The 14,493-nt window shown below is 38.3% G+C and overlaps 1 protein-coding gene and 1 long non-coding RNA gene across 2 annotated transcripts; one reads left to right on the plus strand and one right to left on the minus strand.

Moving 5' to 3' along the window:
• Positions 1 to 247: 247 nt before the first annotated feature.
• Positions 248 to 3,221, plus strand: LOC140934995 (uncharacterized). The gene is made up of 2 exons (XR_012165153.1): positions 248 to 379; positions 2,628 to 3,221. It is a non-coding gene; the product is annotated as an uncharacterized lncRNA (long non-coding RNA).
• Positions 3,222 to 9,641: 6,420 nt separating this feature from the next.
• On the minus strand, positions 9,642 to 10,070 carry LOC140933181 (uncharacterized). The gene has a single exon (XM_073382693.1). It carries the CDS (start codon positions 10,068 to 10,070, stop codon positions 9,642 to 9,644), a length of 429 nt encoding a protein of 142 aa, XP_073238794.1.
• Between the last annotated feature and the right edge of the window lie 4,423 nt (positions 10,071 to 14,493).

Genomic DNA, 14,493 nt, shown 5'->3' on the forward strand with positions numbered 1-14,493 from the left:
GAAATGTTCAAACTTTATCTAAGAGCCAAGGAGGAGAAAACTGATACCATGACGTTTGTACCTGTACAACAAAGTTAATTATATAATAAATGATTTTCATGGCCAATTAGTGCAGGGTAATCGCACGGACATAATCGTTGACTACCTTGGTATAACGAACACAGTAAATGCGGATTAGACATTGATTGGCACAAGATGTCAAAATAATTAATTGTTGACGGCAGCTGAAGCTTTAAAATGTAAAGCATGGTTTTGTTTGCCATCAGTCTTGGAGGGTGTAGCAGTCACTTAGAAGAAGCAAACTAAACAGGTTGCAGGAGCTGTTCTTCAAGGATGAAACTTCTGGTTATCTTGGCCTTTGTGCTTTGCATTTCTGTCGGTAAGCATTCTTCCAATTCTACGCTTTTTTGTTTTAAAGTTTATCGCATTGATAGAAATCAGCTGCTACAGGTTCAAACATATATAGACAACGTTATATTGCCATGATTTTATACATTCTTGGTTTAGTTCTACCTGACTGAATCGCACGAGCTTCGTATAGTTCCCTCTCGTTTATAATGAATTTGCTGAACTTTTCTTGTCACCCATCTTAACATTATAAGGAATGATGAATGGTCCATTAAAATTTTTAACTGCTCGCAAAATTTTACCTTTGCTCGATTTGCTCGCAAAATTTAAACGAGTGCTCGCTTGCTCGTGCTCCCAAAATTTTAATTTGCAGTTGCTCGCATGCTCGCTTTCTTTTCAGTATTGTTCGAAACTTTGTATCCTTCTTTGGGTTAAAGCAAGAGAAAAAGTAAATCTAATTCTGTATGGTGCTTAATTCCTATAAATTTGGCTATCAAGTTCAGTGGAAATGCACGCGATAAAATGAACGATTATCATAAATAAAAAAATTGGCTAACCTAGTTATATATGGTTAAAAAGAGAAGATGTTGTTACCTAATGAGTTGTTCTGAGTTTCTCTAGCGCTCTATACTCACTGGGCTTTAATGAGGCCGTGTTTTTAATAAAAACGGTGTGGAAACATTAGGATTCTTCCAGAAGAGGTTGTTCTGACACGAGGATCAGTTCTTCTTTATCCCATCAGTCATGTCCCTTTCTTGAACTCCACTTGTACGCTCGAGACATTCTTCGTAGAGCTCTTGGATTAAATCGATATGAAAATCTCCGGCTCCAATCACAAGATGTTTCTCTACCTGAGCGGTGAACTCGTAATTGAATATTAGACAATCTTCGGGATCACTTGCGTACAGCTGTGTTTTTACTTTAGACGAAGTTCTCTTAAGGTTTTGTGCTCAAAATTAAAACCCCGTTTTAAACTATTTTCTTTTTTATTTTAAAGAAAAGGATTTCCATAGGGATTGCTGCAAGTGGAAATATAAGAAGTGCTCGCTGCTCGCAAGCAAATTTTTCATCTCTGCTCGTGCTCTCAAAAAAATCGCAGTGCTCGCATGCTCGCGAATGTTCGTCACCCTATTATATGTTAGTGAATATTGTTTTATGGCACGATTTTCTTAGCCGGGCGTTGTTTACGCAAAATAGCCGCCGCTACGTCTTTAAACACTGTTTTGCAACTCTTAAATCTATCGTGAATTTTTTTTACTGGAAGGGTAAATAAATCCATGTTCCTATAGCTTTCGACGTGGCTGACAATAATTGGTCAGTTATAGTGAGCTGTAACTAAAATTTGATAGTGCTTTGTTCTCTTCTATATGTAAACTGATTTTCGATTTACGAATTTCAAGGAAAGTATAAACAAGTCAGGGCGAGGGGCTTGACCACTACTCCTATTAAATGTTGTATGAATTATCGTTAGGTAGCGCCAGTAAATTAGTAAATTCATTCCAAAGCGATAACCTCATCCTGTTATATCTCTGTTGGTACAATGGCGCCAAACTGCATGCTGTGCTGATGAATCAACAGGAGCACCCAACGACTGTATACAATCAGTGTACAGTGATAATTTGCAAATTTAAAGGAGTATACTGTATAATGTCTACCGTGTTCTAAGATATGTAAGTATATTCTTTGAAAAAGTTCGTGATAAATTCCTCCACGATTTTTAAAGATTTCTGTGCAGGAATCGAAGAAAAGCCGAGGAAAATATTTTCAGAGGCTAATAGAAAATATCATTCACTTTAAAAATCAGTAGCCCGCCTGCCCGATTTAACGAACTCACAGTAAAAACATTACGCCGTCTTTTTAATACAGAAGAAACGTCGAAGAACTTTATCATGTGCACCAACTGAGAGAAAATTGACGAAGAAATTTTAAGACCTCCGCACATGTACTTGAGAAATGAATTAACGTTTAATTCCCCTTTAGTTTAAAGAGCCAAATAATTTACTTCTTCCTGTGTAGATTAGTTCAGTCCAGAATTACTCTGGTTGCTCCATCGCCATCACTTCACGCCGTTCGACGTTAAAATCCTGATAACATGAAAATAACGAGTTGCCGTGTTAAACTGAGCGATCATACCACGTACTGCAACAGTGTTTGAGTGAAATAACGTCAGTGTATAGACAGTGGGATGCGAACACTCTAAATTTTATATAACTTTTAGTAATTCATTGTAAAACGTTTGAGAAAAGATAACTTTCTGAAGCGTTTCTTATTTCTCGCAGCTACTGGATTAAAGTGCTACCAATGTCCCGTTGCGACAAGTATGGAGGACTGTGTTAAGAATCAAAAAGAGCAGGATTGCAAGGGGCTTACTGAACCGCGCTGTGCCACATCTACCATGGAATATCAACAAATTAAAGCATATGCAAAATCCTGCACTACCAAAGCTGTGTGTGGTGTGGCAGACTCGGGAGTTTTAAAACCTTGCAAAGATGCAGGTGGTAAATGCGAATACAAGTGCTGCGATAAAGACCTCTGTAACAAAGGGACCTCGCCTATGGTCAGCATTCTCCTTATGGTGTCATGCGCCGCTTTAGGCTTCTTCCGCTTCTTCTAGAGTGTGTAGCAGTGATCAAAGAAGGATTTTCCTTTCCAAATATCGTTTTCAACTTAAAGAGTTAAAAGTGGCAGGGCTCTAAGTAAATTTAGATTGAAGTTTCAATTTGAGATTAAGACATTTAAAGCATAAGGATAATTTTGATTTTCTTGATGAAATGGTTTCTTAAATCTCAGTGCAATCTGTGTATCAAGCTAGCTCATTATTGTTAAAACTCAATAGAACACAAAGGATTAAACGGAATTCTGTTGTCTCGTAAGTATTTTATCCTGACATAGGTACCGGCATCACAACACAATTTCCAGGTCTCTCGTTGTACATAAATTTACCTCTAATAAAAGTAATCGAGAAGAGAGGACGAACAGGCCCTCATACTTACAAGAAATTAAATACAGCCACAAAGCCTGCTGGGTTTCTACAGGAAGCCCACACTATACTGTGACTGTGCATTTTAGTCTCTCCTCACATTCTTTTTGGCGACGAAACTAAAATTTTTAAGCTTTTTAAGCTGACAGAATGTATTTACCAATTTCTGAACAGATACATCATTTTAGTTATTTTGTTTATGTTTCTTCTTCTTCTTCTTCTTCTTCTTCTTCTTCTTCTTCTTCTTCTTCTTCTTCTTCTTCTTCTTCTTCTTCTTCTTCTTCTTCTTCTTCTTCTTCTTCTTCTTCTTCTTCTATTATTATTATTATTATTATTATTATTATTATTAAGATCGAAAATCCTTTATTTTTCTATCTACAATATTATTGTTTACAAAGATATGATGTCTATTAAAACTTATAAATTTAAAATAACCAATTCATGAACATCATCAAAGTTGCGGCAGATACTTTCTTACTAACAGAGTACTAGTAAAACAAACCGTATCTCATATTCACATTTGATGACTATCTCACTAAAAACTACTAATTGAAACCGTCTCTAAAAAAGAAAGAAAATGTTCTTAAAAACGTTGAGAAAGGAAAGAAAAAAATTAGAGGGAAATTCAAAATATTCTAGCAGTCAAATTCTATACAGTTATGTGAGGGTCTTAAATTGGGGGAAGGGAGTGTGCTCTGCCGGTTGATGGTTTTAAATGAGCCTCTTTCACGGTTGAAGGAAATAAAAGTGGTACTTTCGACGGTTGACGGTATTTTTCTTACAACAGAATATAAAAAATGCAAATTCGACAATTAATTGTCGCAGGACAATTAGTAGCGTTTTACACATTTTCACATGCATGAAGCGTTTCACGATATTCCGTCAGGTATTTGTCTTATGTAGTGTAGATGGTGTCAGGAGGAATTGCAAAAGGTAGACTATTTCATTGGCTACCAGTGTTTCCCGTAAGTTCGTTGCGATCGGGTGCCTATAACTGGCAGCCACCTTGGCTTCAATTAGTGAGCGTCGGGTTACTTGGTCTGGCAGACCGGGCAACCCGCCTCGGTGGATCACCCTTCCTATCATGTAAATGTGATCAAATTAAAATGAGAGATTATATGGACAGGCGGTTGCCCGACCTAGCCGGACATCTCACCAGTCAATTCTAAAACATTAAAAGTTATTGCTTCAAGATGTTACGCTTGGAGCTTGGGTATTAAAAAATCCCTTAATAGGCAGGATCAGTCTGAATCAGAAGGAAAATAGCTCTGTTCTCCGCTTAATCGAGAAACTACAAGTTTACCTTTCACTCGCGTCCTTCGCGTTTTATCGGCTAAACGGCTTTAAACAATTTCTCGAATATTTCTTTAATTTTGTAGGATTTTATGTAATTATTCACCAGAACATAGATTTAAAGCGTTTGAGTAAATACAGATGTCCCTTTTATTGAGAGTCCGAGGCTTTCATTTGTTGAACAAACAAGAAAAAAACTGTCACAAGATTGCTTGGATCGCTTAGATCGCAGCTTCACAAATAGTTGCGTACCGTAAAGGAAACGCTTTCATCGTGGAAAGAAAACGTAACAAATTGTTATGCTTTTTACTATTATCATTATTTTTTAAGCATTTTGGCATCACTAAGCATTGAAACTATCGACTCATTGGGCAGCTTGTTGTGTAGATAGTATTTCTTAAGGTTCAATTTCACGCCACACATAATCTGGACATTTAGACATAGCTGCCATTTGGCTGTTTACAAACTAAGGATGGAAGGTAAAATAAAGTATTTCCATTCTAAGACTTCCTTAGGTTTAACAGACACTGTTAAGCCTAAAATTAACATTTAGGAGCGAAAAATAGTGAATGATCATGACACAGAACTGTGCTACAGTAAAAAAAATCAAAACGAAATATATAAAATGATCATTATAGCTCAGTTTATATATGAGGGTACATAAACGCATTCGGTACAACTACTTTCGCAGTGTTCAGCTTTTTTAATAGAGAGCTCATGTATGGAACTTGAGTCTATGCAAATCATTTAAGTCATATGACACTTGTGGCAAAGCCCGGAAGAGATAGCGCAAAGCACAGATGTCAGCTCATTGAATGTAAGCAAGTTTAAAAACATACTCGATCGAGGTAACCGGTAAAATAATAAAAAACGATAGAAGGTTTACAATCCATATTACATCTACAGTTAAAAAAATCTTGAGGACATGTACAAGTAAGCAAATGATTGAAGGAGTACCTGTCTAAGAGTCCCTGTCGACTACTTTCCACTACAGTACAGTAGTTTGTTTACAACACCAGCCATGGATCTTGAGCTCGCCATACTACTCTATGTGCGCTGGAAGTAATCTTTAATACCTTCGAGATTGCTCTTCTCCAAAAATGTTTGTTAAATTTTTGAAACGGATAAGCTCCAGTTGAATGAAATAGTATAATTTGTTTTCCTTAGAGTCCATGAAATGTCGTTCTTCACTTTCTGTTTTTGCTCTCCTCCGTGGGTTGTTGTTCTCTCTGACTGTCAGCCGTTGTGGATATCCCAGAGTACTCTGCGTTGAGTGAAGCAATAGTAAAACTGACCGGGGAGGGGATGGGAAAAATTGTAAATAACCCCCAAAGCGATAAAGTTAAGGTCGAAACCAACAAATTTAACTTCTAAAAACGCAGGCTAACCCCTACGGGCTAACCAGCAAACGATCAATTTTTAGTTTTGGGAAAATGTCGTTTACACTATTTTTAAGGCAAACGCGTGGAGATGGTATTTCAAAAAAAGACGTAATATATAGATTTAGCCAGGGCTAAAAGCGAAGCTCCCATTAATAAATTTGTAATTTCAATCAAACAGTAAACTTTTATTCCACAAATCAGTTCACTTTAGAGCACATTCATGTGAGTTTCGTTTTGAGGGATTAAGGCTAAGTGATTTGAGAGAAAAATAATTTGCTAACAGTCCAAGAGTGCACCAAACCTTACATCGAGTTGACGGCCATGTGTACACCCAAAAAATAGCAATCATCTACGATCGCATTTAACGTCCATAATGGCTCTTGATCACAGTATATTAGGCCTGGAAAACAAATACTTGGAAAGCAAATCCGGCAGAATTTTTTCCGTTTGACAAGTTTGCTTTACAAAATCTTGCTAACAAATCTCATTCAATATTCAGGACGATCGAAGCACGCGTGGGCTTTTAGCGAAACCGCTAAAAAAAATTTCTAAAATCACCCATATAACGACCAGCCAGTTGCAAGCTGTAGAGTGTTTGAATGAACATTAATAGAGTTACACTTCAACATAATAAAGAATTTATTGTATTTTTTTTATTTAATGGTTTTATAACACAAGCGTTTAAAACGCGCGACGTTTTGAGTACTCCTGCAACTGAAAATATTAACGGCAAATTGCAAGAGAGACTACTAACAATCAATAAAAGAAATATAATTCGGTGAAACATTTACACTGTAACAGAGACAACAATTTTCATTCACGAAGACAATTAAGTATTAAAGTGTCTCCAAGAATCCTGAGTCTTTATGGTTAAACCCTAAGTTTGTGTTTTAAAGCCGGCTTCCCGGTGTTTGTTGTTTTCAAAGATGAACTCGAGGCGAGAAAATTGCTCAAAGCTTTCTTTCTACAGCCAAAATAAAAACGCAACGTTTTTTTTCTTTCTATTTGCGGTGAGAAAATATCGACTAAAGACTTTTTAAAGTTCTGCAAGCTTAAATCAAACTTCATACTATAGGTAAGATGATTATCTCAAATCTTAATTCAAACATGCATGCATAAACTATAGCCTCATAAACTGCGCTCGGCTTCATGAAATTAGATATATGAAAAAAACAAACACAAATACAATAATTACTCAGGCAGCTCCTGGAAGCTACATCGCTTCAGACTTTTCAATCAAGCAAGGTGAAAAACGAAAACGAATCGATGCCATCCGAAATCGGATTTCCGACTTTGACAGGCGACGTATTTCCCAACCAAAAACCCAATAGACAAACTAGCCATGAATAACAGAAGACTCTTGATAGTAGCTGAATTTCATTTCGTACATCCAGTAGAACAAGACAGTTAAAAACATCACAAGTTGACACAAAACTCTGTCAGCTTCAGCTGTCACAGTAAACAAGTTTCAAGATGCTGCATAAATTTTCCTCATGAACTCACCTGTCAAATTTTGACCAATCAGAGCAGAAAAATTGGACGTAGAGCGTGACCAACGCGTTCACGGACGACTAAACAACAACTGGCAAAGCGATCATGTAAGAACGAGATCTTGACAAACAATCAAGACAAGAAACGAAGAAACATTTAAAAGTCAACAATTTTTATTCCCGAAGACGTGTTTTGAGAGTAAAGCTGAGTCACGAATAGATTTAAATTAAGCCTTAAGTTTTAAGCCGCCTTCGCCCTGTTCGCTATTTTGCAAGATGAACTCCAGGCAAGAATATCGCTCAAAGTTTTCTTTAACAAACAATAGGATAACTAAACTATTTTTCAGAACTTTTTCTTCTAGTCGCGGTCAGAAAACGTCTAAAGACTTTTTAAGTTCTTTACTAGATCAGATAAAATTGATTCAAACCTTACAAATGTGCGTAAAATGACGGCATAAACATGAAAAAAGAAAACACATAAAATACAATGAAATTACTCAAGCTTACCGGTCGAGATGCAGCACGGAAACCCATCAAGTAAGGCCAGAATCGCTTAAGATTTTTCGCAAAGTCCAGCAAGGCGAAGCAAGCTTACTAAGAGTAGCTTATTTTTGAAAACGATGATTCCCGATTTCTTTTTGTCGTGCGGCGGATTTCTCAATCACAACCCAGTAAACAAGCCAGCCAAGAGTAACAAAAAAATGTTGATAGCTGATGTATTTCATTTTGTAGATCCAGTGCAAATAGACAGGTAAAACATCAAAACATGACTCAAAACTCTGTCAGCTTCAGCTATCAGTGAACAAGTCGCAGATGCTGCATAAATTTTCCACTTGAATCGTCTTCGCTAGCGCGCCTGTTAATTCTTACTCTATGCCTTTCTCTTCTTCTCTTTCCAGTCGCTTTTCACTTACAAGCAAATAGTTTGAATCCAATCCGCTATTGTTTGTTGCCATAAAAATTTCTTCGAAACAGTTTACTAGAAACTGAGCTCCCCGGACACAAAATCCTTATGCAATGAGCTAGTTCCGTTGAAGTAAACATGTTTTTGAACGCGACAACAGCCACGTCATTTCTTGCGCGATTTCCCGCCAAGAAACAGGTGGGTTGCACAAATGCATCGCGCGGTTTATAACATACTCCTCCCCCCCACGGGCTGACACCTGATTCCCTTCCCTCCCCCGCAAAGAGTGTGCGGGCGTACGCTACGTCATAACCAAATTTTCTCGGATGGATGGTTTACTAGATTTTACCAAATTTTTATTATATGTAGGGAAAAAACGACTGGTTTTTCATCTGAGCCCGCGAGATGGTCATGTGATAATTGTCAGCGGATGTCTGATTTTGACAGCTGTCAATCTAATTGTACTCATACGGATGGCTTACAAAACTGAAAGGCTAGTCAAGTTGTGCAAGATCTATTGTGGCATTTGACATCGGCTTACATGAAGTGTGTGTACGGACGAGCGGGCGTACGCTACGTCATAACCAAATTTTCTCGGATGGATAGTTTACCAAATTTTGTTACCCATGGTGCTCCGCTGCGCGCTTCGCGCGCGGGAGCTCCGCTATAAAGAGCAGTTGTAATGTTATCATTTGTTGCTAATTTTGAGACCTTGTTACAATTATCATTGCATTTGTGCCAGTTCACGGGTACAATCTGAAATATGGGGAAAAATAACTTTTTATCATTTTTCTAAAAAAATGCCTATTCAGCGTTTTTCTCTATATTGAAGCGCAGTTATCTCTAAAAAATGCGTGGTTACTCCCAGTTTTCTGTTTAGATTTCAATAGCCTCTGATATGATCTACTTGTCTCACATAGTCATTATCTGGGAAAAACTACTTCCCATTAGTGGACACCGTCCTAAAGCAAAATAGCACATGACGCACGTGGTATTTGACTCATTGACTAATCTATCCTGGAACACCCAAACGCAGAAAGTTGTAAATAAAGCCAACAAGATCGTTGGGTTTCTTTAAAAGGAATGTTGGTCCAGGGAACTAGGAAGTCTTTCTCGTCTGTACAAGGCCTTGGTTATACCCATTCTGGAATATGCTGTCCCTCTCTGGTCACCCTATTTACAGAAAAACATTGACGCTCTTGAACGAGTTCAACGAAATACGCTCTCCCAATGTCATCTAAGGACTATCCGTATAAAGTCCCTCCTTCGACACAAATATAATGTTCTCCGTGCTGCTCCGCATAGTGTCCCAGCTGCACTCTCGTATAAGGTATGCTCGCCAACGGAGAAATCAGCGTGGTGGCATTATGCGCCAGAGCTGAAACAACTAAAACTTCAATGTTATACAAGTCTGCTGCCGCTTGTAAAGTTATTTGGTGACCATAGGTACCATCCATTGCCATTGACTGCAAGTACTGTGACCAAGGCACTCCTGCATATAGTTCTAAAGGAAAGCCTTCGGTGTCAGTTGGATTGTTTTCCAGGTATTCTAAAATCTCCTCACGGACTTTTTCAGGTGATCGGTGTATACCCAGGCGATTTAACCAAAAACACAGCGCTCCAAACTGACAGTTTCCGTCACCTGGCGGGTTATGCATCAGAGTTATACTCATGTGGGGAAACTCTCGCTCCAAAAAACGATCGCAGGCAGTTAAAGGTATCATCAATTTTTTCCTAAGCTCTCGCAATCCCTGCTTTTTCCTGCTTGTGTTGCCTGTCTGGCGTTTCCGAATGCTCGCTATGTTTTAAATAAAATTAAATTCTAATAATAAAATAATAAAATTAAACTCTAATAGTATCAGTAATGTCCCCATCTAGTTGTCTGTAGAATTTAGCGTCATTTAAGGACATATTAACGACGACAGACGTGCAGTCGACAAAACTAACATTAAATCTGAACCCACTACTGTTTCTGAACACTTTCTCTCTCACTCTAACCATTCTCATACTGACATGCAGTTAATCCCACAGAAAATTCATTCTTCACGTGACTCAGTTCGTAAGGCCAGGGAGTCGCATTTGATAGATAACGCCATGACTCTTGAACCTCATGGGCTAAACTGCCGTGACGAATTATTGTAATCCATATCCTTAGTATTTTTCCTTTCCAGTTTTTATGTTGTACATCATTTCCGCCTCTCCCATTTATTGCGACATTCTCCATTTATATAATATTGTGATTGCCACATAAGTTCAGTAACATCTGTAAACCTGAAGAAGGCTTGTATGGCCAGCCGAAATATTGTTATGAAAAACAATACACGTTATTTTAAATCAGCTTTGCAGTCACGGTCTTTGGACTTCTCGTTCTTGCTTATTTATGTGCTATAATTTTTGGAGGTTGAAGCAGGCCGTAATGTTTATTGCTCATTTCTACTTTCAACTCCTTCTTTTTTAAAACAGTGTCCATGGACCCGGTCCATTACAGGGGGTCCATGATCCGCTCCAAAATGGGGTTCCATGGACCCCGGGTTCAAGTTTTGTCCTTACCCGCCACACAATGATGTGCGCGGAGGTGCGAAAATCTATTGAGCCCAACTTACCTCCATCTCAAGTGTTCTACATCTCTTCGAGAAATAATTTTATCCTGGTAAAAATTAAAAATCCCTCGCTTTCTCCTTTTATGTCCAGCTGCACTTCAATTTCTAGCGCCACAATCATTCGATCTCCTCCGAGCCTGATCCTGATGAAAACAACAACGCCGGGCCCAAATTTTTCACGTAGCGACTCGGCATGTTGAGGACAGCAGCAAACCATGCTGAAGAGCATTTTGACCATCACTCGGAGGATAAAACAGTGAATTTCAAAATAAATATCAATTCAGAAAAACTCCGGGCAAAAGACAAATTTCCTAACATCTCAAGTATCACATCTGAGATGGAGTCACAACAAGGTCGCGCGTGTGTTGCACGTTTTTCCGCTCTAACTTTTGATTGGCGCATACAACAATGCTGAAACTTGGTCGTGAGGTATAAGCAGGAGCCGATTACCCTAGTATAAGACAGGGGAATGGGGAAAATAAAGCTAAAAAAGTTGTTTTTGGCTCGTTTCTCACTGTTTTTTCGCCGATTTTTGGATTTTGGCCAATTGGAACGCTTGATTTAATTGAAATTAATGATTAAAAGTTAGCACCTTTTAATTGATTTTTCCCTTCGCCTGCCTAGTTCTTACGCGGAAAATACATCATAGTCTCCCTTTTGTATCATAAAGCAACGCTCCTAGCTTTGCGCGACAAGACAAGAATCTTACAACCTTGAAGACCATGATGTCCTAAACTGAGATACAATAGATTATTTGCTACCTTTTCTACTCCTTGATCTTTCTACATGAAGCTGCACTTCACTTCCAATATAGAACCTCTAGTATTTAGTTTATTTAGTTAGTTTTTTTGTTGTTTTCTTTCGCACCATTGCACGCTATCTGCGTGATGGGGGAAGAGATATAGTGGCATGACTTCATGCGTGACACGCCTAGTAACGCTAATAGTATGCATATTAGGTATTATTATCTTTTACGTGTGAGGTTATCCTAAAATAGAGCGAGTAACGGACGGTAGCTGTAGCTTCACGAATGATGTTATTTTTGACGAATGAGCCCGCCAAGAAGGCAGAAATAAATATTTTGACGCACGAGATACATCAGGGCCTGGGTACTAGGCCGGGTGCACCATGCCGGTAGCCTTATCGGGGGTATATAAGGTTGCGTATATCACGTGTACGTCATCTAGGCTTCTGAACCAACCTCTCCCTTTTTTTTTAGGAGCAGTCTACTCTCGATAACATTGTAAAGTCCCGTAGGAAGGGCTTTGAGCTTGAGCCTTGGTTCCTACCCAGATTTCCTGAATGCACCTTTTCCCTTCGGGGTTTTTTTTGGGCAGGTTTTTTCTCGCCTCCGTCTGACTGCATTTGTTTCAGTTGTAAGCGGTAGCTCAGTTCTGCTAGTTTTCAGCTTCAAGTTCCCGTTTTTTGTCTTATGTAACAAAAATTGAAGTGGTGCTGTGGGTTGTTGTGATAAATATCAACGTTGGCTTAATTTCTTTCCCCCACCGTCATTCCGCAACATCATAGTTTTATACCATGTTTAACGAACAGCAGTCGATTACGAACTATTGCTGATTCATCATCACCATTTCAATTCTGGCCACTAAAGACGGATAAGTACGTACCATTGCCCATTACATCGTTTATAGTCTAATTCGCTGCCCTGATGATCAACCTAATATGGAACAATTCTCATAAAGCTGTTGTTGTTGTTGTAAAAACTGCTGAAAGGGTATCGCGGTGTCTCACGAAGTGTGAAGATTAAAATCAGAGAAAAAAGTGTATATGTTTTATTTAATTTATGATAAGTAACAATATCGACTTAATTGCTTTCTTCCACCGTTGAATAAGTATAAACTTTATCCGCACTATCGCTGATTGATCATCAGTCATCATTTCTGTCTATACGCAGGAAGGTGCAAAAGGCCGTACTGACCGGATCGATGATTTTAGCCGTTAGATTATCTGCATTGGCTGCTCCGCGCAACCAAATGTACATTTTAAAGTAATAAGGAAGCGCTATAGAGATGTCGAACGTATATAGCAGCCGTTCTAACGCAGAAATGTGAAGAATGATTAAGACAAACAGTCTAGGTTCTATTTAAGATTAAAAGCAATATTGGGTTAATTGCTTTTCTTTGTTGTTGAATTGAATAGGCATAGCTTTTATCCATATTATTGTTGATTCATCATCATCATTTCTATCTGCGCTAGCCTGTTCACAGACCCTCCATTGCTCATTTTTGTTTCAGTTTTTTTCTCCTTCTTTTACGAAAGCCCCTCCAGAAACTTGAAGTACACGTTTATCAATACTGAGCCACAGAATAATTTGATAATTTTTCAAAATGTCTGGTTCTAAGGCCCTGTTGGGGGAGGGGTTGGGGGGTGGTGGTGGTGGTCTTGCTATCCCTTATATTTTCTTGTTATCCCCATAAATCGTAAAACGGATATTCCTTATCCCTAAAAGTCAGGGACAGCGCACGGGAAGGTGGTAGGGAGGAACTAGCCCCCCTCCCCCCATTTTTGTTTGCCATGGAAATTTTTAATTGCATTCATGGTAGCGAATAAAGAAGATATGGCTGTAGCTAAAAAGGTACAATAATTATTGTGTTTGTTGCGGCAGAGGCGCATTGTACAGGTTTTTAGAGGCGATTTTTTGTGCTTGCAAACAGCAGCAATTTCACAACTTAGACTCTTTACGCGAGAGCTAACAAAGACAGAGTCAGGACGATAAGTTCATTCATTACACAAACCTACGGAAATCGCTGATTAAAGAGTTTTAAAAAATGTAACAAAATTCCCAAAAAGACTTGAGCCTACGTGAGCCGCTAAAACTCTTCTTTGAAATTAAGGCAGCAAAAATCGAACAAAATTCAGCTGCTCAAAGCAGAGCCACTTATCTTTGGTCCACCTAATAGAGATTACTTTTTCTCGATACGAATTGACTTTATTGGTAGGGTATTTGACTAACGGACCTTTCGCGGGAAACTGGTCTCCTCGGTTCTCAAAACAGCAAAACAAAAGGACTTTTATTAGCAACAGTTATTGAGTTCATTTGGTCAAAGTACAAGCCGAACGAAAATAAATCATTAATTTGCTTTCTTTTGTTTGTTCTTTATCAGTTTTAGGCCCTGTCCACACTAATGAGTTTTCAAAAGATTACTTTTCGTTGTCATCAAAAACGCGTTTTTCAGGCATCAGGAACGCGGCTTTTATTTGGAGGAACAATCGGTGAATCAGAAAATACCTGGGAATTGTGTTGTGTTGCACAGGATACTATAAAAAAAAGTAGAGATTGCAAGTTAAGCGATCATAATTCCATTTAATCCTCGTTCTTATTAAAATTTAACTTCAGTAACTCAGCTATCTAAAAAGCGCATTACATTCTATATAGGTCAATAACGAAACTAGCAAATGAAACAAAACAACAGTATCATTGAACTTTTAATTTTACTACTAAGCTATTTTAATGTGTATTTAACAAACATATTTGTTT

The sequence above is a fragment of the Porites lutea genome, chromosome 4, assembly GCF_958299795.1.
Source record: "Porites lutea chromosome 4, jaPorLute2.1, whole genome shotgun sequence".
Taxonomy (NCBI): domain Eukaryota; kingdom Metazoa; phylum Cnidaria; class Anthozoa; order Scleractinia; family Poritidae; genus Porites; species Porites lutea.